We start from the raw sequence: 27,436 nt of genomic DNA on the forward strand, positions 1-27,436 counted from the left end.
AAGATTTACCACCGTCCTCACATGACATGTAGTCATAAAGCCAAGCATCTGTCAGCATCATCATCCATTTTTACTCAAGGTCACACCCCTCATTATTGTTGATCAAACCCAACATTGAAAAGTTTATTCAAAATGTTAGCAATGACAAAGTCCTCGTTTTATGCCAGCTGGGGGTGGTTGTGAGAGGAAGGCAAGGATCAAACTCCTCGGCGCACAGGTGTGTTTGTAGCTTTCAGAGGTGGGTCACATAAGACAGTGTGGCCGTGGAACCCCACTCAGGGTTTTCCTCGCTTCGGCAAGAGTTTTTCATAATAAAAATAATGACAAAAACGACGTTTTCATCCCCGTTAATTGCCTAGATCCTTGGCCAGGCTTAATTTATGTATTTCTCTCTCACTCTCTCTCTCTCTCTCTCTCTCTCTCACACACACCAAAATGGAGGATTAGTCACAGTTGCTGTGATAATTAGTGGCACCTTTGGAAGCAAAGGTGGGGGGGGGGGTACTCGGGGGCAGTGATGCATCGATATATGGTGATCAACGGCTCGGATCCCAAGCTTTGTGTAAATGTGAAGACTGAAAAGAAAGGGAATGGTAATTCTCTCAAAAAGAAAAGAAAGGGAATGATAAGTAAACTTATATGAGTTTCATGGGGGTGGGCAGGGGGGGCTTAAGGGTTTTACCAACCGGAGGGCAGCCAAGGGTTTTACCAGCCAGGGTTTTTCATTGGATTATCCAAAAAAAAAAAAAAAACTCAAGACATCACATCTCTCTCTCCGGGTGGTCCTATGTCACAAAGATGGGTGGTCCTATGTTACAAAGACAGGCCAACCCTGACTCGGTATGGGGTCGAGGTGGATGCAAGTTAGCAATTTTTTTGAAAAATAAGAGGATAATTAATTATATTTTTGTATTTTAATGGATAATTTACATGTAGGCAAGTAATGTATGGGAAATTTATGATAGGCTGCCCATGGTTTCAAGTTTTAAGCAATTTATTACAAAAAGTAGCTAGGAGTTTATCTTAAATGCTTGAAAACTGAGGTGGCTTAGTATAAGTATGCCATACGTGAAGGCCTATATGTAAGTTATTCCATTTTAATATATACAAATATATTTATTATGAAAATATATTAAAAATTACTAAAAATAACAAAATATTGTTTGTATGTATCATATGTGTGTGTCAAGTGTCGCGTCCACATGTAGCTACACTGTGAAAAATGGTGTATGGGTGTGTGCTACTCTTGTTATCCCTTTTTTAGAGATTTTATGTTCGAGGATATGATTGGTGAGATAACTTGAGATATTAGTATCGGTGTGAATCGGCACCGGCCTGCCGATTCATATTATATCGGCGATACTAACCTGAATCAGCTATTTTTAATAAATATAAAAAATGCTTATAAATACTTTTTAATACTATTTTAATGGTTTTAATATGTGTCACGTTCTGATTGGCACGAAATATTTTTTAATTATTTTTTAGCCGATTCAGAACGATTCACTTGAGAATCCTTATCCGGGCCGATTCACCTGAATCGTTGGCCAAACGATTCAATATCAGATACGATTTTGACAACATTGGGTGGGGTTAGATTGGGTGCATCAACTGGTCGGGTTTACCCATATCTGACCCATACCAAACCGTATAGGGTGGTCCGGGTATGGTTATAAATAAGAAGACTCAGGTTCGGACCCGAAGGTCTGATTAATACATGGATCCGGCGGGTATAGTTTATTAGATTTTATATCAGACCCTGGCCTGACCCGAGTTCCGATTAAGATCCGTAAATTTTCAATGTAAAAATGATAAAAATACTATTTTACCAGGTGTGACCCAGGTCTTGTTCATGAAGTTTTTATCGGGTATGGGTATGTTTTCTCTTATGGTGTGTCCGATTAGACCCATGTTCAGACCCGATACCATACCCGAAATTTGGGCCCCCAGGTTTGGTTTCACCTGGGTCCTAACCAAACCCGACCCGTTGACACCCCTAGGTTAGATATTTGGATTAAGTGGATGAATGGTGTGTTTCACTCTCTGTTTAAATTTGCCCTACTTGTGCTTTATTTATTGTCATCATCACGTCACAGCAACGTCACAATACTACCATGAAGAAGGATTAGGGTTTTTTTTGGGGTTTTTGGAAAGTGCTTGGTAGCAAGGCACATCAATGTAGTTAAAAGCTGTGATTGCATATCTTAGCTTATCCAATAGAGAGTATAGAGTGTTTGGCAGTTCAACTTTATTGAAGGGTCTATCATTTTGGAGCACAAATAATTGAATCCATGATTTTGATGTTGAATTTTAGAGGTTTGTGGTTGGTCATTTCAAACAATGCAATGACAAAGAAGGCGAGTATTACTTGCTTGTGTGGAAATTATTTTGTTTGCAATTTGGGGGCCTTACTTCTACAAGTACAAAATTTTTCTTGTATTTTAAGTGATAAATAAAAAATAAAAATAAATAGGATCACCATGCACTCAGACATTTTGCTAGCGTTGAAGCACATCCAGGCCATCGATTTTGAGAATTAACGGTCAGGATCTCGAAATTCACTGAGATCAATGCATTTCTTAACCATTCCTTTTTTTAAAGTCAAAACTATTTCGTTTGTCCGGTGCAGTGATTCGTCTCATCGATTCAATGACCAAAGTACTGAGATCTTTACGTACCATTCGATGTCTAGAAAATTGTAGGGATGGTTGGATGTGTTGTGACTAGGGCCCGGAAATGGATCAGGTATGGTCGGATATCCGATCTGAGTCCGACAAGTTATTTCTGGACTTGGATCTTTTAAGTAGATTTGGAATGTTCATTCGGATTATTTCGGATTTGGTTGGACTTGAACTAGCATTTTAATTCGGATCTGGAGTTGATTCTAATCAAAATTCGACCCAATTGAATTTTTTACATGTAAATAGCTTGTTTTTTTGTTCTTGTTTTTCAGATTAAATAGTATCATATATATGGATTTTGGATTTGGATTCAACCTTATCGTCTCAGATCTGATTCACATCCAGATTTGGGTCTACAGTTTATATTTCAGATTCAAAATTGGTTCTGGCAAGATCCAACCGGTTTGTACCCCTAGTTGTGACGCATTCTTTTGCCACGAAAAATGGGATATTGCTGTAGATTGAGCACAAAGCAAATAAGTCAGCTCTTTATAGTTTACTTTTTTTTGTATATTTATCAAGGTTCAGGTGGTGGGGCCGGGAGAGATTGGTGCTTTGGCATATGGCCCACCCCTAAAAAGATGAAGTTTCCTTGTCGTTACCAATGGGGGCTCAGCGTGGTTGGTAGGAGCCGACAGTGCACGTCTCCTAGTGGTGGGATGTTGCAGGTTCAAAACCCAGTGGTACGTTGAATAATAATCGGTGGGGGTCTGCCTAACCCCAGCTTGCCATTAAAAAAATCCTGGTCGTTTCCCGTGCCTGCCAAGAAGCCTGCTGCTTCCGCCTTAAGGCAAGGGATTTGCTCCCCAAGTATCCATCTCATGACATTCTTCAACTTGAATGCCTTAAGCCAACCCACCTAGCCAGGCATGTTGGACTCTTGTGGGCGAGCTTTATAGTTTATTTGGTAAAAAAATGCACTTCTTTAAGAAATTTTAGTATTTAGACAAGTCTTTAACAAATCTAAGATCAATGTAACTTCACAATTTGAAAAAAGTTTTCTTGCAAAAATGAGCTGATGGAACACATGTTTTTCAATAAACAAGCAAAGATAAACAAACCAACAAGTTCAGATTGAGGGAAAAAAGAGTGACTCTTGAACATGTCCATTCAGGTCCATTAGGACATGTTTGATGGTTTGTTCAGGTTTGGACAAAATGAACAAAAAGGATGGAACAGAACATTGGTTTTATTTGTTCTGTAACAACTGTTCTAAGTTCAACGTTTGTTTGGATCGTACTCAGATGCTATGTTTCAAATGTCCATTGTTTGAAACCAAAGGCAGCAAAGGCACCCCTGCTTGATGAAAAGATCTGTGGCAACATGTCTGTGCCCCTCCTTGCCAAAAAGACAAACGGCAGCATAGGGGTGCCCTTACTTGCCAGGAAGAGCCACGATCGCAAGGGCGTATTCCTGCCTGTCAGGAAGAACCACGGCAGCAAGGGCTTGCCCCTGCCTATTGGGAAGCAAACAATAGCAAGGGTGACAACCCCTGCTGAAGCCATGAATAGGCGGCAAAGAAAGAGCGGGAGGGCATGGCAGAGAGGCCGTCGGCCCCCCGACAATAGAGGGAAAACAAAGGAGGACGAAAAAGAAGACAGGGGGAGAAAGAGAAGGGGGAGGCACGATAGGGGTCGGCGGCATCCTACCGGCCTTCCAACAAACAGAAGAAAAAGAGAAGAAGAGAAAAAGAAAAAGACAAATACCTGAAAGAGGAGGGCACCGTCGTTGATGTCGAGCTCCCCTGTGGAGTCGTCGGCGACAGCCGTGATAGGTCGTCAGAGAGGGAGAGGAAGACGGGGAAGAAGAAGACAGGGAGGAAGTGGGTACTTGCCAGGTTGCCGGTGACGGCGATCGGAATAAGGAGGCATTGGGGCTTGCTGGAAACCGCAACGAGAGAGAGAGACGTTGGGAGGAGGCATGGGCGAGATGGTTCGGTGCACCCGTCGAGAAATTTTTATTCCTTTCGTTCCTCTTATTTTTGTAACAGGGGAGGGTGAAACGAAAATAACATACGTATGAGAACACGGCGGACATGCGAAACGTCGTCCGCCGCATTCAACGTTTGTTGAAAATCGTCGTTCTTAGCATAATTTTCGTCTGAATCACGCTGAGAACGGCGCATCAAACATACCCTTAATTAACTCCTGAACATGCGTGCAGATTGCATTAAAATGCAAGGATCAAGAAAATAAGCTTTCATATCCATTTACTTAAACTGGATCATGATTGATACCGAATGGGCCAGGATAAAATTATCCACTTGTTTGAGTACAGACATAGGATGGTTTCGATCCTACATTCGATCATAACCAGCAAGCAGGGCCTGTTTGGGATCGGCAGCTGGGATGGGCGTTTATGGATTTTATGTATTTGAGGAAGTGGCAACTGCTTTGCCAGCTAGGAGGTGGTAGATGCCAAATCCATCCTCTAGTGTAAATACAAAGGAGAAAGGGCCTCACTTCCTATCCCAAATGCATAAATGTTCATCCTAGCGCCGAGATTTCAAACGGGACCACCATGCGCGTTTAACCAAGATTTTGCCTCGGGAACACCAAATGCATAATCGCCCATCCCAACGCCGAGATTCCAAACAGGCCCTTATTTATTTTTTGGTTTTTTAAAGTTTTATTGAAATAAAGCATATTTACACAGAGTTTTGCTAACTATGGGATAGTAGGGAGCTAGGGACTCAGTTAACCTCTTTGCCCATATTGAATTGAGTTTAAATGTGAAGTGTTTGGTATACAATTCAAACCAAATTACCTCGCAATTCCCTTCCACTCATTCCCTATCTTCACCTTCCTACTTCTCTTTTGGATCTCATTGTAGCAAGTTGTTTTGATCATATTTGAACTCGTAGAGTGGTTGGGCAAGGTCAATTTGATAGGAATTCACACTTTGATCACAGTTTTTAATTTTTTACATAAAAAATTATCATTTTTATAGCCGATACTTAATTCATCTAATGAATGTTAGTTTTTGAATTGCCAAAATCCAACATGTGTGCAGGATTTCCTGGGAAATCAGGTTTTATTTAAAACAACCTGCAACATAAAAAGATCCTAAGATGAGCTATAGCGATAGGGATGACATACAAGACAAATGGAATCAAATTGGTTTGGACAATGTTGTCAGAATCGGTTCTATGTCTGAATCGATTTTAAAAACGATTCAAAGAATCCCCCGATTCAGAAATTGATTGGAATCGGTTAATCTTTTGCCATCAAATGACACGTGCCATTAGAAAATAAAAAAACAACAACTATATCAATATTAAAAATCATTTAAACCCACCTTAAAATTATTATAAATTTAAAAGTTACTAAACAGAATCGGCTCTTTTATAAAATCGTTTTTCAGCCGATTCAGTCTGATTCACAGTGATCCTTTTAAAAACAGCTTTGGTTTTCGGTTCAAATGTAATATAGCCTAAATTAGGGATGAGAAACTAAGACGAGCAGCCCGTTGTTTGGCTCTACTTGACTCGGAAATTGAACTTGGTGAGCTGAGCTACGAGCCATCTCATTTAGGTAAATGAGCTGAGCACCAATCGTACCAAGCTAGGTTTGAGTTAGGTTATATGAGCTCATTTTGCATATTATATATTTATATGTTACATATTTTATACATGTACTACATATATTATATACATAAGATCCATATTGTATATGTTTTATACATATTATATATATATATTGTATATTATTAAGCTTTAAAAATACTTAAAAATTTCGTTTTTTTTTTTAAATGAACCAGCTCTTGATCGGCTCGTAATGAGCTTGTTATCATTGATGCACGGCGTAGCTTTAACAAGCCGAGTCCAAACAACCCAAGTTTGGCTGAGAGAGAGAAATAAAGAAGCACGTGACCGAAGGACTAATGCCACTGATCTGATGCAAAAGGCATCCTCCGTCTCGTGTGTGCTAGCCTGGCCCCACCCCCTCACAAGATTGCAACAAAGACATAAAAAAATCCTCAGAATTAAACCCCGATTAATATACTAATCAATTACTAATATTTATTTATTTATAACTTAGAGAAACCGCACCCAGCACGAAGACATGGTCACTATAAAACTCCGAGGCTAGGATCCTCGCCTTCAGAGCGAGCACAAAGGCATAAGCCATAATGGGCTCGTTCCGATGCCACCAACCAAAAAAAGGAAACCAAAATCCAATTGGATATCTTCCCTTAACCCGGATATTAATCATTAGCAACCCACTAAGCAAAAGAAAATTCCCTGTAAATCATGGAAAAGTGAAGGAAAAGGAAGGATGGGGTGGGACTCCAGCAGGGTGAGTGCGGTTGAGTGTGGGGCCCAGGCTCGAAGTGGGCGCACCCAGTGGATAATTCCCGGGGAAAAGTGGGTGTTTGTATGGAGGCTGGAGCTGCACCCACAAATATATCCTATTTTTTATTCTCTTTCACCTAAAAAAAAAAGAAAAGAAAAGAAAAAGGAGAGGAGTGTTTCGTTGAAAGAAGCCTATAACAAAAATAAAGTTATTTATAGTTACTTCACTTTCTTAAAAAACCTTTAAATAAGTTCAACATCTTATTAGTTCGAAAATAAAAAAAAGTTCAACATCTTACTGCTTTATTTCTCATAATCAGAGAAAACCCCCTCACTCACTTAGAATACAACCATATCATTGGGATTTGAACCTGCAACGTCCCAACACAAGGTGATGTGAACCCCCCACCCCCTCAATTGGTTAGGTCCTCCTTGCCAATCAAGCAGTACAACCATAGTGACAAACTTTTTTTTTCCCAAAATCTAGTTTTTCAAAAACTCGTGAGAAATTGAAAAAAAAAATCATAAATCTTGCATTTTTTTTTGCAAAATCTTGGCAATAAAAAAATCAATTAAAAATATAAAAAATATTTTTTATAAGAAAATATTAATAAAAATTATTTAAAAATAAATATTGCGTGGTATTTATGTTTTTTAATAAATAGCACGATATTTTGAAAATCTCATGAGAAATTGCCGTTTTAAACTTTGAGGCAATTTCTCGCTATATTATGGCGAGATTTTCATAAATCTCGCTGTATTTGTCACTATGAGTACAACCAGCTTCATCTTGGCATCAAAGATCGCGCATTTGTAGGTATTGAACTCGTTCTCGAGTCGCCCCCGCCAAATGATGGGACCTCAAAATAATAGTTTTTCATTTTTTTTTTCTCGTTTCTTGATTTCGGTTGTTGGGGGTTTGCATATCACCATTACATTAGGGGTACCAACGGGTAGGATTTTTAACAGATTCAAATGCATATTCAAAATGTAAATATTAGATCCATATTCAAATTGAAATCAGATCTAAACAAGTAAGGTTGGATCTGACTCCCAAATACATGTGGTAATATTGGATCTAGAAAAAATAGAACAAAAACAAGCTTTTTACATGTAAAAAATGTAATTGGGTCATATTTTCAATCAGATCAATTCGAGATCCGAATCCAAAAACAATTCGATTGAACAGATCTGAATCCACAATCTAAGATCTAACTTAAAAAGGATCCATATGCAAAAGAAAATATGTCAGACTCGGATCGAATATCATAGAACATATCTGATCCGTTTGCTGCCCTAATCGCCATGCTTATCAATCAATCACGAGATTGCTACTTAATCACGTTTATAAGAAAAGCTTGATACGGCAGAGTGTGATTAGACCAAAAAGCTGGCACAACGATACTTCATGACATGGGATCAGGTCAGGGTGCAAGATGATGAACGGCATCCAAACATGTACGGATGAGATGCTCCCCCCATCACTTGGATGGGCCCCACTTTTTCTTTTTTTTTTCCCGATGTGGTTCGTGTTTGGATGGACGTCATCTGAAAGATTTAAAATGAACGGCTCACAATGAGCCTTATTCTCTGTTTCGACGGATGTCGTTCGTTTTCAAAGATGAGCCGCATCCAACGCGCCTGATCTCCTCTCTCAGAGTACCGGCCACCACCTCGGTGGGGCCCATCGACAGGCAGTGGTCGATGAATTGGCGAAATATCCGGGCCGTCGACCTGGATAACGCCGACGAACGGCGTGGCTTGAGCCGGCGCCGACACCATGGGGCCCACCCACCACCATCAAAGATAAAAATCCAGAATGGCAGTAGAAAAAAAATGAAAGGGAAAGAAGAGAAAAAGGAATCCCCAACCCAATACATGAGAAGAGAAATGAATAAAAAAAATAATAATAACAAAACAAATGAAAAAAGCAAAAAGGAAGTAAAAAAAAAAAATACCAGCGGAATTATTTGAGGTCGATAGGCAGAAACGGACTCGAAAGCGGTCTTTCCATGTATTTATATAAGAACGGGGGAGGGAGAGGACAGAGATAAAAGAGAGAGAGAGACCTGAACCAATTCTTCATATTTCATGCTTCTTTTTTTTTTTTGCTACAGTGAAAGCTGAAGGTTTCTCTGTGGTCGTTTCTTTCTTGAAAAATCTTTAATTTCCAAAATAAAACAGCCACCAAGATTGCATTTCAGTTGTTCAGATAATCATATCATCACTGATGTGCCCACCAGGAGCGAGGAAGGAAGAAGGGCCGTACGAGCTCGAGTAGCGTGAGAAGGAGAAGCTGCAAAATCATAGAGGATCTCGACTCGAGTGTTGGATACTTGGGAGGGCGAGATCGGCGGCCGTTGCGGCGCGCATTTACTGTACCCTGAAGAGAGAAAAGACTCGAGAGGGAAAGGCTGAGCAGGCAGGCTTGTGCAATAAATCGGTGCATTGAAAGGCTTCCCTTCTCTCTCTCTCTCTCACACACACACTGGTTGGGAGATCGACTCTCGAGAGTCCAAGATGGGCAAATGAGACCATTCTTGCTGCAGCTTCACATTGATTGATAATTTGATTCCTACAAATACTTCACGAGTATCTAGAGACAGAAAGAGAAAGAAAGAAAGGAAGGTTGTGACTTGTGAGTGGAGACAAAAGGAAAGGGTGGGAGGTGTGCGTAGGACGAGGGGGAGGGAGGTCTCTCCATCGGATCTCTCTGCTTTTGTTTGCTCGATCTTTTTCCCTTCCTTGGGTTTCCGTCCTCAGAAAGCAGTGAGTTATAAGGAGGAGTTTTCGCTTTCGCTTTCGCTTTCTCTCTTCGTTTCTGAAATTTATGGCCTCTCTTTTGTCTCATTGAGTTTTGACTGCTCTCTCTCTCTCTCTCTTTATCTTTTTTTTTAAGGAAGAGAAAGAGAGGACGAGGACAGAGAAATGGTGCCGCAGAAGCAGGCGGAGGAGGCGATCGTGCCGAACTACAACGAGACGGAGGACGATGGGAAGGACGAAGGAGAGAGGGAGGACAACGACTCCATGTTTGGCGTCAAGAGCCTCCTCTGGCATGGTGGTTCCGTCTATGACGCTTGGTTCAGTTGCGCTTCCAACCAGGTAACAAGAGAAAGAGAATAAATGAAAAGCCTCTCTCTCTCTCTTTCTGCACTACGAATAACGACTATGGCTTTTCCATTAGCTAATGGGGTTTCCTTCTTTTGCCTTTTTTTGGTGGGGTACAGGTTGCTCAGGTATTGCTGACGCTCCCATATTCCTTCTCGCAATTGGGGATGCTCTCGGGGATAATCTTCCAGATCTTTTACGGCCTGTTGGGGAGTTGGACGGCTTACCTCATCAGCGTTCTCTATGTGGAGTACCGAACCAGGAAGGATAAGGAGAACGTGAGCTTCAAGAACCATGTCATCCAGGTGACTCCAAAAAATTCTAATTCTTTTTCTTCCTTTGGCTTTCATGGTTTTTTGGTTGCCTTTCAATATCATAACAAAAAAATTATATTAGAACCAAATGGTCCTTTTGCTTGTGTTTCTGTTGGTGTTGGATTCAAATCTGTTTTGTCTACTTTTTTTTCTTCCTTTTGTTGGGAATAGTGGTTCGAAGTCCTTGATGGGTTGCTCGGACGCAAGTGGAAGGCAGTCGGACTCACATTCAACTGCACATTTCTGCTCTTCGGCTCGGTCATTCAACTCATCGCCTGCGCTAGGTGAGAACATATTTACCATCCCTCTCTCTTGGTGGGGAAGAGATTTCTGATTCAAATGTTACTCCCCCTTTTTCTTTTCTCATTCTTTTGGGGGGTCGTGGGGTGTTCTCTGATGCAGCAACATTTACTACATCAATGACCGGTTGGACAAAAGAACCTGGACGTACATCTTTGGAGCATGTTGTGCCACGACTGTATTCATCCCCTCGTTTCACAATTACCGCATTTGGTCATTTTTGGGCCTTGGAATGACTACCTACACCGCTTGGTACTTGACCATCGCCGCCCTCGTTCACGGCCAGGTAAAAGAAAACTTCACTACTACCCAGATTGTAAAAATTAAAAAGTTTTTTTTTTTCTGATTTCCTGATTGATGTTAGATTTGTGATTAGTAGAATGGGAGAGGGAGTCTCTCTGATTGCATTTATTGTGTTAACGACAGATTGAAGGAGTTCAGCACACGGCTCCCACCAAAGCGGTGCTGTATTTCACCGGCGCCACCAATATACTGTATACTTTCGGCGGTCACGCCGTCACAGTGTGAGTTGTCTTTTTGGCTCTCTCTGGAGTGGTTTTTTTACGGCTGCCTTTGAGGCCCTACTTTTTGGCCTCCTATTTTGGTCTCCGAAGGGTACAGAAATAATGTTGAGTGGCGTGAAATGATGTGTATGTTGCCCTCCAACCTTTTGCAGACGCCATTAATGGAAACAAGTATTATGAGGTGTGGCTGGTTTTATTCTTCTCTCTTGAAACATCCTATCGAAATCCCCGTTAGTTGACCCGGGATTCGCCATTAATGAAACTTAATCATGTTGGTGCAGTCATTTCCTTCAGCTTCATCCTCTATCCCGCTCTTGAATTTATTGGAGAAGCATAAATTAACTATATCCAACTTTTTTTCTTTACCTTTTCTCGAAATTTGTCTTGGTGGTGGTTGAAAAGATAAAGAGCATCGCGTTTTGGGGTTGTGTTTTTCTCATCACCACTTGGATATTAGATTTTCATGTTATTGGTTGTGAATTTCTTCTTTGTGTTGATTGATGGGGTGGCACAGTGAGATCATGCACGCAATGTGGAAGCCTCAGAAGTTCAAGTACATCTATCTGCTAGCCACACTATACGTGTTCACCCTCACGCTCCCATCGGCGTCCGCCGTCTACTGGGCCTTCGGAGACGTCCTCCTCAACCACTCCAACGCCTTCTCCCTCCTCCCCAAATCGGGCTACCGAGACGCTGCCGTTATCCTCATGCTCATTCACCAAGTTCGTATCACACATCCCCAACCTTCATCTTTGTCTCGCTTTTCAATCCTTTCCTCCAACTTAAGCACGGCAATGCTTGTTTTGTCTGAAAATTGCAGTTCATCACCTTCGGATTTGCGTGCACTCCTCTGTACTTCGTGTGGGAGAAAGTGATAGGGATGCACGACACCAAGAGCATGTGCCTGAGGGCGCTGGTGAGGCTGCCTGTGGTCATCCCCATTTGGTTCCTCGCCATTATTTTCCCGTTCTTTGGTCCCATCAACTCTGCCGTCGGTGCCCTGCTGGTTAGCTTCACCGTCTACATCATCCCCTCCCTTGCCCACATGATGACCTTCAGGAAGGCTGCTGCTAGACAGGTAACGCTCTATTCCCGTCCCCCACTTTCCTTCAGTTCAAAGCCACGGCCCCCCTCTCGTGGGGGGGCACTAGAGTGAACCTACTTGTATAGTGGATATATATGATCCCACCCTCCTTGTGTCTGTAATTAGCTTTTCCAATTTTCGTTTTTGTTTTGCTCAGAATGCAGCGGAGAAGCCACCTTTCTTTCTACCAAGCTGGACGGCGATGTACGTGCTCAACGCGTTCGTGGTGGTCTGGGTTCTGATCGTTGGGTTCGGGTTGGGAGGGTGGGCTAGCATGACCAACTTCATCAAGCAGGTCGACACTTTCGGCCTCTTTGCAAAATGCTACCAATGCGCGCCCAAGAATCCCCCTGCGGCCGCACCCAGGCCGGTTCACTAGCTCCTCCCCAGTCCATAGTCTCACACCTCTGGTGTACCAAACTCGACCCTCAAACCCCTCACTCTTTCTAATCAATGTAGCCAATACTCAATAGTCAAAGGGTCGCTCTACTGCTTCTTAGTTGGTGTGTGTGCTTCTTTCTTCTGTTGTCTCTTCTGTTGTCAATGCGTTCAAAAGTTTCTCTTTTTTTCTTTCTTTTCATTTTGGGCTTCTTTATTCGCGTGCTGATCATAATTAGGAGCATGTTATATGTCTTAGAGTGCACGCTAAAAAGATTAGTGCTTGTACTTGGTGTGATACTTCTCAACACATTGGGGTAATCTATTAGTGGGAAGATTTAGGTGGTGGGGATCCGTTTTGTGACTTGATTTTGAAGGGTGATCATGGGCATAATATAATATTGGAAATAAATTTTTTTTTTTGCTTTTATTTTAATGGTGTGTATCTTCCTCTTCTTGATGAATCGATCCACATGGCGTATATCTTCCCCTTCTTGGTGTCATGTGCATTGGCTTTATATGTTGATTACCAAATTCTTCCAATTCCAATGAGTAGTCAAGGTGGGTTTTTTAATAATACATCATGGCGTATAATATAGGCTCACCCTCTTCTTTATGTGGGTCTAAAGATATTATAGAGAAGGGGATTTTATATGTTAGCAAGAACAGTAGAGAGGCTTTTGTGCTCCTTTGTTTATTTGAAATTGGCCTTCTTTTTATGGGTAAGTGGTAGTGAGAATCCTCCAATAAAGAGGGAAATATGTCTTGGTATATTTTTTTTCGGGTCATTTAGTAGGAATATGAGAATCCACTTTAATTGTAGGGTTTGGTACAAAACGACCATGAGGAGGACACCCTTTTGTTCTTTTTTGAGTCCTGGATTTAGGGAGGGTGGTATTTGATTTATATGGGCACCACAAGGCAATGTTTATTAAAAATGAATATGTTGGTCAAAGAATGGTTATCATCTAGTCAATTTGTGGAGATGTTAGAAGCTGATTGATTGCACAACTTTTAACTCTTGAAAGCAAATAATTAAAAAAAGTTACTGATTGGACCAATTACTTTGAAATTTAGCAGCTAACAGGCTGTACATTAAAAAGCGAGACCAATAATTGAAGGTATTGTGCGTGTACGTGCGAGCGTGCGTGTTTACCATAGGCATGCAAAAGCTTTAGGGTATATGTTTTGAATGCTGTGGATTTCTTAACACAACAGGCCCCATATTAGATCTTCTAGTCAGGCCATCAGATTGCTTTGGATCTAAAATTCGAGGCTTACCTGCCCATTCCTGTTTATCCATCCAATATTTCATGCACTTTTCAAACAATAAAAAGGTTAAAAAAAGATAAAAGAGTTAGTAGGAACATTGAGAAAACCATAAAATCTGATCTTTAGTTGCATGGCTCAAATGTTGTTCAATGAAACAATGTGATTGTAATTGAAAATTCCATAATCAATCACCTTATGCAAAACTGCATTCATAAGGACCCTTTCGACCTACCATATCAAAAACTTGCGAGAGAAATCGAAAAAAAATCATAATTCTTGCATTTTTTTGGCAAAATCTTGGCAATAAAAAAATTAATTAAAAGATATAAAAATATTTTTTATAAGAAAATATTAATAAACATTATTTAAAAATAAAAATGCATGATTTTTTTGCTATAAATGGCTGTTTAAAACCTAAATATCGCGTTTAAATTGTTGTTTTAAACTTTCAGGCAATTTCTCGAGATATTTATTATGAGATTTTCATGAATCTCATGATATTATCGCATTTAGTTTTTTTTCTTTTATTTATTAGGATACACAATACAAAGGAAGTTGCTTCTTAAATAGGTGTATACTAAAGTGTTAGATAGAATTATCCTCTAAAAAACTTGCCTTGAGCACTAACGCCTTCGAACCCCTACTTTATGGGTAGGGAGCCCACCAGTTGCAATCCTCAGCCAACTTATGCAAAAATTATAAATTTATCCCCAGGTAGTAACCTAGTTCGACACTCCTCCAACATTAACTTTATTGATCTTAGCAATTCACATGAAATAACAAGTTAGAACGGGAAGACACTTTTCTTAAAGTTTCTTTCTAGGTTTCTAGGTAGTAGACTTTGCTATTGAATTGGTTGGCTACATTATGTGTTATGTCCACTTGAAACTCGCTGGATTGATAGGAGTGTTAATAGTCAACTAAGTAGATGGATAATTTTCAAATATTAAACTGTTTCGCGGAATAATTAATTTTACAGATTTGATCAGAAAACAGCTATACTTATTGCTACTTTCTAGAAGGGGAGATGCATCAGTTTTTGGAGAAGGCCATCGATCACCTTAGAAAGTTGATCCCTCTTCTTACTGGATCTGTGTTTTGTTTAAAAGTTCCTGGACTTGCGACCATGACCTTAATTGATGTTTATCTCTCTAAAAGTGGGAAAAAAGAGTGAGTGGGAAGGAGAATAATCAACCCTAGATTTTCACTTTCTTTTCCTCCATAGATTCAAGCCTAGCAAAGCTTTTGGAACACATAAAAGGAACTAAAGTGGGTCATGCACCTCATTATCCAATCTTTGTAGGCATTTGGAAAAAGAAGAAACCAACTTTTGTAGTTCCCAACTTTCATTTTAATGTTTACAATGAAATACATACAAATCTAGGTCAAAGAATCAAGCATTCTAAAATTTGAATATTATGAACATAGTGGATCCAAACTTTGTTATTGACATCCACACATCAATGATGAAGCCTTCCTTGTTACTCTTGTTCAGATTGGGGGGCCCTATGTGCTCAGAATAATACATAATTTCATTTGATTCATCCTTGTGAAGTGGGTACACGCAGACAGTGGTTTAACAAAGTGAAAGGAACGGCCAGTTATTGTGAAGAACACTTGGCAAGTCTAATAATGGTCCCTTGGCCCATTTCTATATGCTTCAAACTTTTCTACACCAAACTTAACGTACGATTTGACCAACATCTTGAAATAATTTGTGCCCTTTGGTTGGGAAAGTTGGTTGGTTTATGAAAGACTAGTTGGTCCCCATGGGCAGAATTGATTAGGGCTGCAAACTGACCGGTTCTTGCTGGATCCAAATCCAAAATATACAATATAGATCCAAATTTGAATCCAGATCCGACATGGTAAGGTTTTAACCGAATCCAAAGTGTATGTAGTAATACTGGATCCGAGTCCGACCAAAAAAAAAAAAGTTAGGCTCTTTACATGCAAACAATGAAATGAGATCGGAACTTGATCTGGGTGTGAATTACATCAGGCCTAAAATATTGATCCAAATCCGAAACAAACTACAAATGAATTTGATATAGCAAATCCAAATCCCACCCGAATTCACAATCAGATCTTAACGTAAAGAACCAAATCTGGAAATATGTTGGATTCGGATCAATTATCTGATTATATCCGAATCGTTTGCTGCCGTAGCATTGAGAAAAGAATTATCCGTTCACTCTGAGAGACAGCTGTGGCGTAAACATCGAATGGGTTAGTTATAGCCATCAGTGTATCATGAACTGGAATCAGACCTACCTTTTATGATCTTTCATTTTTTTTTCTTTTGCATGTAAATGCTTCGACGCTAATTATTGACGGTATCGTGTCAATTATGGTGACAAAGATGTGTCCCTTGCGAACATGCACCAGTCGCATATTCATGCCTTGCAGTTCAAACATACTTTGGATCAGCTTTATCAATATGGGAATCATCCACGCAGTTCTTCTTGTCTCACACCAAATACTGAATTACCACACCTTGGCACACAATCTCTCTCTCTCTCTCTCTCTCTCTCTCTCTCTCTCTCTCTCTATATATATATATATATATATATATATATATATATATATATATATATATATATATATATATAAACCCTTGTGGTAGTTTTCTTCTTGCTAAATATGAGGATCCAACTCTTATTCCGGTTCGTCTGGGAACCCAAGGTTTGGCGCTCTCGCACTTGCGTAAATCGTGGTTGAGGGCTTTAACCTGTTTTAGAGACCATTTTGAGGTCTCCGGAAATTTTGGTCAGTGGTTGCAGTGGGCGTTGGCACCAAGCGGAGAGTTTCTCACCGAAAAAGTCTATAGATCGTTGCTACCGCCAGGGGCTGATTGGTTGCCCGAGGATGTGCTTTGGGCGAAGGGTCCTTCCCCCGTTCTCGAGTCCTGGCTTGGTTAATTTTGCACGATAGGATCCAGACCCACAGTAATTTAAAGAAGTGGGCCATTCAACTCCCGAGTTGGTGCGTGCTTTGTCAAGCTGTAGAAGAATCTACGTTTCACTTGTTCTGGTCTTGCCCAATATTTATGGAAATCTTTAGCAAGACCTGGAGGCATCCGAAAGTATTTGTTAAGGAGGAGTCCTTTGCGCTAGATCTGATCTTGGAGCCGGTTTGTATTTGGCGCAGCAAGAGGTGGAGGTTCATCTAGCGGACGTGGTTGCTTACTTCTTGGTGGTTTGTTTGGATGACGCGTAACGATGCTCATTTTTGTCATATTCGAGTTAACATTCAAAACCTGGTGCATAAAATCTTGGTAGATGTTTATGCGATCTTGCTTATGCATCTTAGTGATCTTCCACACCCTCCTGCTGATGCTACCTATCCTTTGTCGCAATCTGGGCAAGGGGCTCCGGCGTGAGCCCATATTATTTGTCTAATGTTCTTTTCTCTTGTGCTTTTTTTATTTGTTTTGGCTTTTGTTTTTGTTTAGTTCATGGGTTCAACATTTTGTTGATCCTCATGAGTGGTAATGTTGAATTACTTTCGGCTCTCTCTCTCTCTCTTTCTTTCTCTCTCTCTCTCTCTCTCTCTCTATATATATATATATATATATATATATATATATATATATATAGCATTTGTTATTCTCTTGGGTAAAGAGCCTCTAGGTCGGGGTCGACCAGCGTAACCGGTTTATTAAACAGGTCGGGTTCGGGTTGAGGGTATGCCAACCCGCCAACCCAGCTGACCCGTTTAATAAATGGGTTAGGTGGGTGGGTCAACCCGTCAACCCGACCCGTCAACCCATCAGCCCGACTCCTCAACCTGACCCGCGAACCTAAGAACCCGTTTACCCGACCCAACCCATTTATTAAATGGGTTGGCGGGTTGTGGCGGGTTACCCGTTTATTAAACGGGTCGGGTTCGTGTTTGCCACAGCCGACCCGTTTAATAAACGGGTCGGGTTCGGGTCGACCCGCCAACCCGACACTATTGCGACCCCTACCACCAAGTGGTATACATACTCGTTTAATTTCTTGTTAGAAAGGATAGCCTAGCTACTCTTGCCCATGAAGTCTCTACCTTAGTTGTTAGGGCAACTATGGTTTTTGTTTGACATTAGATGTTTATGGTTCCAAATCCATAAGGATTATCCTTACTAAGCTTCTTGCTACATGAGAAGCGGGAAACTCCTCGCTTCCTCGAAAGACGAGGAAGTTATATGCTACATGAGAAGCGGGAAACTCGTCGCTTCCTCGAAAGGTGAGGAAGTTGACGGAAACCCTCCATTTACGTAAAGCTGGTCTTATCATAATGATTTCAAAAAAACGTAAAAATCATAATTGACAAATTCAGTTCATCATTATTTCTAATTTATCACGGTTTTGTGTTTTATTTATTAAATTTTATTTGGATACTTTGAATTTGTTTTACTTTATAAATTCGGGCAGCGTTTCTCAAATCAATCCATTATATATATATATATATATATATATATATATATATATATATATATATATATATATATATATAAAGTGTGATGTATCATGATTTGGATTGGGTTGGGTCCATTTGGATGCAACTCAATCCATTACATGTATTTATTATATATATTGTGTGATTTGGATTTAGATCTTAAGTCCAAATCCAATCCAAACCATACTCTCAAGTCTAACTCCAAGACATATGGATTTGTATCGAGATTGGATTGAATCCTTTTTTGTTCCGAATCAAATTTCAATGTGTTTAAAACATTAATACATTGGTTTTATTGGGTTGGGTTTGAATGGATCAAGTCCCTATGTTATATTAAAATAAGACCACCTTGGGTCTTATTTGGATCTTGGATCCAAATTGATATTCTTCCATAAATATCTTATGTATATACATATATATACACATTAGTTTAATTGTTTTAAAGTTGGTTCATCTATTTGAATATGATTGTATACCTGTTTAGTACAACAACTTGGATCCCTCTTGGACCCATCTTTTTTTGAGATTGGATCCGTCTAATGGATCCAACCTAAGTCTTTAAGATTTTGAGAAATCTGGATTTGTTCTAAGATCCAACTTGAAACTATTCTAAACTTGGAGCATGTCCAGTGAATGGATCCAAGTTATTCTTATAGTGTTTTGAAAATTCAGATCACTTTCTGGATCCAAACTCATTTAACTAGAAGATTGAGTGGATCCAAGGCATCTCAATTGCATATTTCAAATTAGGTTTTTTGAGAGTCGATCCTCGTGGATCCTCTATCGAGCTTCAGGTTAAATAATTTGATAGAAAATAAAAAAATCTCATCGATAATTTTAGTATCGATGAATTACTCATAAAAATACCGAGTTAATCTCTCATTATTTTTGAAATTTTCAAAAAATTGACCGATTTTTATATAAAATCACTCATAATTCATTGATCTCTCCCTTTTCTGCCTCTATAACGAATATATATAATAAAGAAAGGAAAACCCTAGAAACCCTAATTATACTATCTATCTAATATAAATCTAATATGAAACTATGATCCAAAAATGGTAATATAGGTCTAAGATAGATCCGATATTAACTAAAATCCAAAACATAATCACAAACTATGATTCAATTTAAATAAGTACAAAAAACCTAAATAAAGAAAATGGATCTACATTGACCTTATAAACCCGTTGGCGATTTGCTCCCGCTCCTGCATCAGACTTGAATGATGGATATGCAAGAATGATAAACGTTATTTATACATCTCCATGAACTTTGCATTGCATTATGTGGTCTACTTTTTAAAACTAATAATATTAGGGATTATACAATTAGCTCTTTTTCTTCCCAAATAGCATAGGTGTCTTAAGCTAGCCTCATTCCATTGCCAGGAGTTCCTCATGAATCAAACTTTATAGGCAACTTCTGGATACTCAACCTGCAGGCAGCTTGTATTTTCTCTGACACCACCGACTATGTTGAAGATTCAAAAAAGAATTCGTTTCTTCTTTTTTTGTTAGTGTATATATTAGTTATATATTACAAATTATTATTCAATTTTAATTTATAATATATGGTATAGAATAATTCTAATTCTAATTCTAATTCTAATTTTATAATTAGTTTAGTTATAATAAATAAGATAGATATAAGAAAATAATAGAAATCTGATTTCATTATTTTATATAATTCTATAATATAAATAGTTTTTAATTTATAATTTTTTTATTTCACGCTTTCATTAAATGAAAAAATAAAATAATTTCAACAGGTTTAAACCTGATTTTTATTTTTAAGCAAGTCTCGACTAACTAAGGCTCACTAAGTGCTCAAGCTCAGCTCATCGCAAGAGTGAGTCGAGTTTGAACAGGTTCGTTCGTCTCGTTTACCAGCCATTCCTTTAGACCAGACAAGGAACCGCCTTCATCACGCCATATTAGATTAGGACCCGAGTCCGGTAAAACATCGGACCCAGGCCTTGATCCGTCTGGGTCTGCGCAGCGTTCATTGCTCGGCCCTTTGCCCTAGAGTGAGGATCAGGTGCAATCAGATTGCACGCTAAAAGTGTGTTGCTCCACCTGAGAGCCCACATGTCGAGATACTGCCTGTCAGCTCTTGGGGCCCAACTGCAAGATGGTGGGCTCTCAGGTGCAGCAGCACACTTTTAGTGTGCAATGCGATTGTACCTGATCCTCAGTCCTTTGCCCTGTGCGGAGATCCGGGACACGAGGGCGGAAAAGTGGGGGATTTGATAAGTAGCCTGACGTCCGCGGGTTTCAGACTGGATCGATTAGGTTTCCCGCCAACAACTTCAGTTTGGCGCTCTCTCTTTCTCTCTCTCTCTCTCTCTCTCTCACACACACACACACACACACATCCTCACACTCTCTCTCTGGATCTGCCTTCTTCTTCATTCTTCTCATCTTCTTCTGCGATTTCATAATCAGAGCCACACAGATCGATTGATTTCTTTCCCAGGTATACTTTAGATCACTCTTCCTCTCTCTCTCTCTCTCTAGGGTTTTTCTTGTTGGGCAACATTATGCCAAGATCTGTTACTCTTCTTCTTCTTCGTCTTCTTTTTATATGCATTACTGTTTCGGATTAATGTCTTAGCCCTCCTCATTCCTATTTTTTATGCGGAGATCACGATCTGCGTGTGTGTGTGTGTGTGATTTGTTTAATGGACTTTTGTGTTGAAGTCTATAGATTTGTGAATCTCCACTTCTTCAGTTTTGTCGCCACTCTCATGTTCCAGGCCGATCTTGAGTCTCTTGGATGTTTCTATGGGTATTTGTAGTTTTCATTTTTATGGCGGCGGTTTTGGTTGTATAAAATGTTGATTGAATTGGGTAATGTTGTGTTTTTGAGGGATATTCTTTGGGTTTGATGACGTTGGTACAGTGGATGAGCAGCTCACAACTTATAATTTCATGTATTCTTCTTTTTTCACATGAATGGGATTTACATGGATAACAAGTTTGGTTGTGCCAAGGGCATGATACACTTTTCTCAGGTCCATGCCCATGACACCCATTGGAAATATTGTTGCATTTGATATGGTGTCGCTATTTCTGGAAGAGCCAACATGAAGCACATATGTAGCATTCATATGATGTGGGGGGGGAGGGGGGGGGGATCAGTGTGTTGCTTATATATTTTCAGGACGACCCTAATGCTGAGCTTGTTGTGCATGCAACTTCAGCGAGGATGAATATAATGTCCATGAAAAGAGCAACGCAGCAGTATACTTATGTTTGGAATGAAGCATGTGCTTTTATATTAGTGGATTCTTGATTCGTGTACATGTTATTATTGTAGCTTGATCATTCCACAAACTGTTTCTGGCGTCAAAAAGGCAAATGGAAGTGTGTGGAGTTGAGTCAGACAATATGGATAAATTGGATTGCTAGAGAGGGAATTTCACAATTAGTCATCCTGTTGGAATTCCCTGTAATTGTTCATATATTAGGTTTTTATATAAATTGAAATGTAATTTGGCCAACATTTTTGGGGTTAGAGCACGATCTGATTAGGTAAGCCTTTGACCAACATTTTTGGGCTAGAGCATGATCCGACAAGGTAAGTCTATTCCACAATCTTGGCATTCTGTCTGAATGTATTCCTTTAATGATTTAATCCTACAACCCTTCTCCAATCCCTTAACCTTTTCGCAACTGCATAACCCTTGATGTACGTACACACCCTGTGCCCACTCACGCAATATCAGGGAGGTGCTTTGCTAGTTGCATAAATAAAATATGAAGGATGCACATATTTTTTATGTAGTTATCTTATGCTATATTGAATTTACCAACTTACAAAAGGCATGGGGGATACATCAACACGTTAAAGAAGGGTTTCAGTTTTAGGGGATTGCCTTTAAAACAAAACCAACTGTAAGGTTTCACAAAATAGTTGATCTGGATAGAGATGCTCTCTAAGAAAATAAAAAATCCACTGCAGATAGTTATTTTCCTGATTTGTTAGAGATGCAAAAGCCCTAATCAAATAAATAGTATCAGGGTTCTCTTCAAGGCATTTATTGAAATGTGCAACTATTCTCAGGTATGGGAATCATGTTTGACTTGCTAAGAGGGAGGTGTTACTCGGTGGACCAGATCATCCTCTTAGGCTGGGTGGAAGTGAAGATGGTCTACAAGAAGCCTTTGACAGGACTCTTGTCAATCTTCTTAAGAAGACTGTTTCAAGATAACAGAGCAATTGTCATGAAAAATTGCTGGACCAATATATGTACTTTTTATTTCTTTTTGGATAATGCAAAACAGATAATAACACTTTGTTAACGTCTGAAACTATCAACACATTAGGCAAAAAAGCAAGGAGAAAGTGAGGATAGCATGTGGAGTGCAGGTTGGAGTGGCCAGGTATGCTAAGAAGCAAAAACCACCAGTCAGTGATGGGCAACTCATGTTGATCATATGAATTCCTATGCAGGGTAAATCCTATGCCATCCACATTCATGTGACTCTGATTCTAATAACTTTTTCATGCCAAATTAACCACTTTGCTTACATTGGCCACCATTTCCAAGTTTAGTTCACTTCTCAACCACTAGTTGGATTCAGTTTGCAAGTATGATGTCCTTATGTTTCTGGTGTTGTTCAATGATCTTCCCATCATCTAGCCATGCTTGGATAAAAACTAAAAAAAGTTAAGAACGTCTCATGAACAAATAAGTGCCCTTTTAACTCGAGGTTGAAAGCACGTAGATACCTATTAGACATGGCCAACCCTCTTATTTGTATATTGTCTTGTGCAAGTGGCTTGCTGAACAAAGCAACTGCAGAATTATCTTGTCCTAGGAGATGGGCCCTATATCTGCAGCACTTTCTTGGAAAATTGAAAAGTGCACTTCATTCGATGCTTTTCCGGTGCATATTTAGTTCAGATTAAATTGTCACCAAGTTACTTGCCCTTACCAGAAAAGATTTGCTACAAAACAATTCAAAATTTTTTAACTCAGAAAAATAAGAATGCTGGTAAGAGTTCTTCTCTTACAAGATCCTGCTATTGTTATGGTTGATCTTCAAGTTCTTCCTTCATCTGATTTTTTCTTTTTTGGAACTATATGCTATACAATCGAAATTGATCAGGAAGTGCCAAACTGTTAGCTATTTTGATTTTAATTGAACAATCTCAAGAAATTTGCCTTGAAGAAAACATTGCAAGAAACCACTTAAACCTGGATTGATATCAATTCTCCTTCCACAGGGAGGATTTGTCCTGCTACACTAGTTGCAGATTGAGCGGAATGAGAAAAAGTATGAGGCTTTGTGGAAACAACTATATCGACTGCGATCACAATTCTAGTGATCTTGTCCAAGGTAGTTCTCTGTTTTTCATTTGGGCAATTCACAAGGGTACCATGATGAAAGTCCCCAATGTAGATGGGCAGAGAAGACCAGCATTAAGATTCAAGAAATTGGATGCAATATTTGAATCTGAAGATGGTGACAAAAGATGCATACTTTCATGTCTTTATCGGCAAGAACGTAAGCTAAAACCTTCTGAGGGTACATTTGCATCTTCTTCACTGAATTGCAATAGTGACAGTATGAGAAATTGTTATGCAAGCCGTGGAAATTGCTTAATGGATGATGATATCTCCGGTTTCCAACATGCTTCACCATCAAAAGGAGACAACCATTTTTCAAGTGAAGCCTGTGATAAGCATGACAAAGATGGCCAGAATGGTGATGAGGATGGCATCGACAATGATGATTTTGTCTTCAGTAGCTTGACTTTAAAAGAAATTCAAGATATCTGCAAAGCAAAGCTAAAGGGTGTTTCGGTCCCTAACTACTCCCCAAAATCATATGATTCAAACATCGGGAGCCATTCACATCTTAATGGCTATTCAAGGAAAAGGAACCATGCTCATATGCAAACATCTGACAACGAATCTGACCTTGAGGAAACCCTTGGTAGTTGGAGAGAGTCACTATCTGCTTGGAGGCTGAAGACAAAAAAAAGGGGCTTGCTTCCAAACCGGACAAGTTCATGTTTTTCAAGGTCTACCGTTCCAGTCCAAATCAAAGAAGAGAGTGCCACAATCTTAAGTTGTGACCAAGACTCTAAGGTTTCAATTTTGGATAACAACCCAGACATTTCTGTATCCTTACATTCAAGCTATGAGCAAGACTCTGTGACTTCAGTCAGCATTGTATCTGCATTGCAGAAAACTGGAGATTTATCTGGAGCCATAGAAGTGAAAATTGAAGTGCTAGAATCTTATCCTAGTGAAGTTCACACTGTAAATACTATGACAGGCTGCCAGAACCAAAGGGATCTCTGTTGTCAGCCATTAAAATTGTTTGACATAACCAGCAAAGGTGGAATTCTGAATGAAGGATCATACAGTGGCACAGAAAGAATATTGCAGGGCAATGTTAATGCCTTGGATGAAATATGCTTCAAATCTGGAAAGTCTAGATATCATGTTGAAAGCTCTATGGATGCTTCACCTGTCATCAATGAGATGGGCCATCCTGAATCCCTCAGTGATGCAGCTCCTCCTACTTGTGTAACTAATAGGATGCCGGAGGAGCTACATACTGATCCAGTTTCTACAAGCAGCATTGACTCAGTCCTAACAAGTGTGTGCTTATCTGAAAGTTCTCAATGCTCTTCCTTTCTGCAGGAGGAAATTTCATCACTGATAATGAAGGACGAGGTGGGGATACAAATGCATGCTATATCAGCAGATAGTGGCCTTGAATGCTCGGAGGAATTTGTCTCCATGGATGATGCCTTCAATTCTATTAGCAATAGTAACAAGAGCAATTTTACAGAATCTCTTCCAGACTTGGACGTCAATCATTTCTACCCTAAATTAAAAATAACTTCTCTTGAAGAAGACAAAGCTAATGAAGAGTTGGATACAGTATACACAGAAGGTGGTTTAGGTCAGAATAGTCAACATGCTCATGTTCTTGACATTGCAGTTGAGTTTCCTGCAAAATTCAATGTTGATGAAGTCAAAACCAAGAATTATAAGTTGAAGAACACTAGCAGTGGGATTCTAAGCTGTGAATTTGAAGATGTCCAAGCTACAACTCGCACAGGCAATCTTGACACTCCACCTCACAGCCATTCAGATGATAGCCTTGAATGCTCGGTTGAATTTGTCTCCATAGATTGTTCCATTAATTCTATTTACAATGGTAGTGAGAGCAATTTTAATGAATCTCTTCCAAGCTTGGATGTCAATCATTTGCGTCCAAAATCAAGAATAATTTCTCTTGAAGAAAAAACTGTTGAAGAGTTGGATACAGTTTGTACAGAAGGTAGTTTAGGGCAGAATAATGAATCTGCTCATGTTCCTGATACTGTCAGTGAATTTCCTTTGGATGCTGGTAAATTCAATGCCAAGAATGATAAGTTGAAAAACGTTAGCAGTGAGGCCCTTAGCTCTGAATTTGTAGAGGTCCAATCTGCAACTGGCACAGGAAATCTTCAGACACCAACTCATGTCCTTTCAGACCGCAGCATAGATTATGGCCTTCACCCATTTAATATCAGACCTAAGGTTGTGGATAAATCAACTGAAGGTTTAGATAGCATGAAAGATGACAGTTCTCGCTTTTCCTCTTCCTATGTTGGGGAATCTATGGCCACAACAGAAGCACCTAAAGAGTATTCTGACATGAAGTGTTCACCAAAAAAGCTATTTGTGAAGAGAAAGGTGAGATATTTTCATTTTTGAAGTTATCATTTTCGATATAGATATCAGTATATTTGCTTTTATTTTTCTAGTGGAATTTCTTACTGGATAGCTTTTCAGGCCATATCTCCAACATCTCAGGAAAAGCTTTGCCAGGCCATGAATGCTGAAGAGTTATATAACAACTCACAATCTCAGAGTAAGAACTTTATTATTTCTTCATAGAGATTGTCAGTTTCCTATTAGCTGCATTTTATTTGGTTTATCGTCACCATTCTCATTATTATTACTATGAAAATTTATTTTTCCCATTGGGGCTGCTTGACATGAATGATTCACTGGTTTCAGAGCATAGGCAGAGAATTTGCTTTGACAAATGGACTAAGAATAAGGCTGCCTCACCAGGAGTAGGTTTTGATGAAGTTGAGTCTGCATCAGATTCAGTCAGCAAGAGTGCTGCCATTGTTCCTCCAACTGGTGGTATTGCACATTCCTTCAACCCTGATGGTCATCTTGTGTTGACGCATAAAAATCTGTCTCCACCATCAGCTACCAAAGGCATTCTTAAATCTTCATGTGGACCTTGTATGGTCTCCTGCACCTGCTCTGAGTGTGCTTCCATCCGCTCGTATGCTCAGAAGGCCATTGACTTTTCGCAACGACAGATGCGTGATATCGAGTGTCTTGCATTGAAGCTTATGAGGGAATTGAATTCCTTGAAAAGCATTGTTGAAGAAAATTTTCCTTCTGAAACATGCTCATCTACACTGAAATATGGAGTTGATGAGGTATAATAAAAACTTTTTCATATTGAAGTCTGTGTTTCATTTGTTTTCTTCTCTAATTTCTTGGTCATTTCACTACAGTTTATAGGTTTGATGTCCTTTATGTTTTCTACTTTGTGCAGGTGAGAACTGCCACCACCAGTGCAGCTGAGGTTGAAGAAACCACCAGAAAGTGGCTTTATATGATGGCAAGGGACTGCAGCCGCTTCTGTAAAATAATGGTCTGTCATTTAATCTTTTTTCTTTCTGAAGTCCTGTTCTTTCACAGCAAATCTGAAATGAAGAACGTTTACTTGTTGGTTTATACCAGAACTACTGCCTTACCTTTGCACTGTTTTTCTGTTTTGCAGAAGGTAAAAGAAAAGAGGCCTGTTAAAGTCAGCGTTACTCAGAAGGAGCAGAGGAGAATAACCTTTGCAGATGAAGCTGGTGGGTTGCTCTGTCATGTGAAGGTTTTCGAAGATAATTCTGTTTCTTTCTCTGAACCTGAAAAGTCTGAGGCTAATTATGGAAAATAAGAAAGTACTTAAGAATTTCAAAGCCTCCCTTAGCAAGCTTGTGCGCAAGTA

General features: G+C 39.6%; 1 protein-coding gene across 2 annotated transcripts; it reads left to right on the top strand.

Annotated features, from left to right (window-relative positions):
- The first annotated feature begins 9,007 nt into the window (after window positions 1-9,007).
- Window positions 9,008-13,117, top strand: LOC149823158 (auxin transporter-like protein 4). Of its 2 annotated transcripts, none has more exons than XM_090018689.1 (9): window positions 9,008-9,744; window positions 9,879-10,077; window positions 10,203-10,388; window positions 10,569-10,681; window positions 10,800-10,983; window positions 11,124-11,221; window positions 11,736-11,943; window positions 12,042-12,299; window positions 12,463-13,117. In XM_090018689.1, exons 2-9 carry the CDS (start codon window positions 9,904-9,906, stop codon window positions 12,682-12,684), a joined length of 1,443 nt encoding a protein of 480 aa, XP_089874815.1. In that variant the 5' UTR covers window positions 9,008-9,744; window positions 9,879-9,903; the 3' UTR covers window positions 12,685-13,117. The 2 variants fall into 2 exon arrangements, with proteins under 2 accessions (XP_089874815.1, XP_089874814.1); XM_090018688.1 differs by having other exon boundaries at window positions 9,016-9,744; window positions 9,875-10,077.
- Window positions 13,118-27,436: the final 14,319 nt, after the last annotated feature.

Source organism: Nuphar pumila, chromosome 10 (assembly GCF_984573655.1).
Source record: "Nuphar pumila chromosome 10, dmNupPumi1.hap1.1, whole genome shotgun sequence".
Lineage (NCBI taxonomy): Eukaryota > Viridiplantae > Streptophyta > Magnoliopsida > Nymphaeales > Nymphaeaceae > Nuphar > Nuphar pumila.

Coding starts and splice junctions, on each gene's coding strand:
- LOC149823158 (XM_090018689.1), top strand. CDS start 9,904: ATGGTGCCGCAGAAGCAGGCGGAGGAGGCGATCGTGCCGAACTACAAC. Junction 10,389..10,568: donor TCAAGAACCATGTCATCCAG/GTGACTCCAAAA, acceptor TGTTGGGAATAG/TGGTTCGAAGTCCTTGATGG. Junction 12,300..12,462: donor GGAAGGCTGCTGCTAGACAG/GTAACGCTCTAT, acceptor TGTTTTGCTCAG/AATGCAGCGGAGAAGCCACC.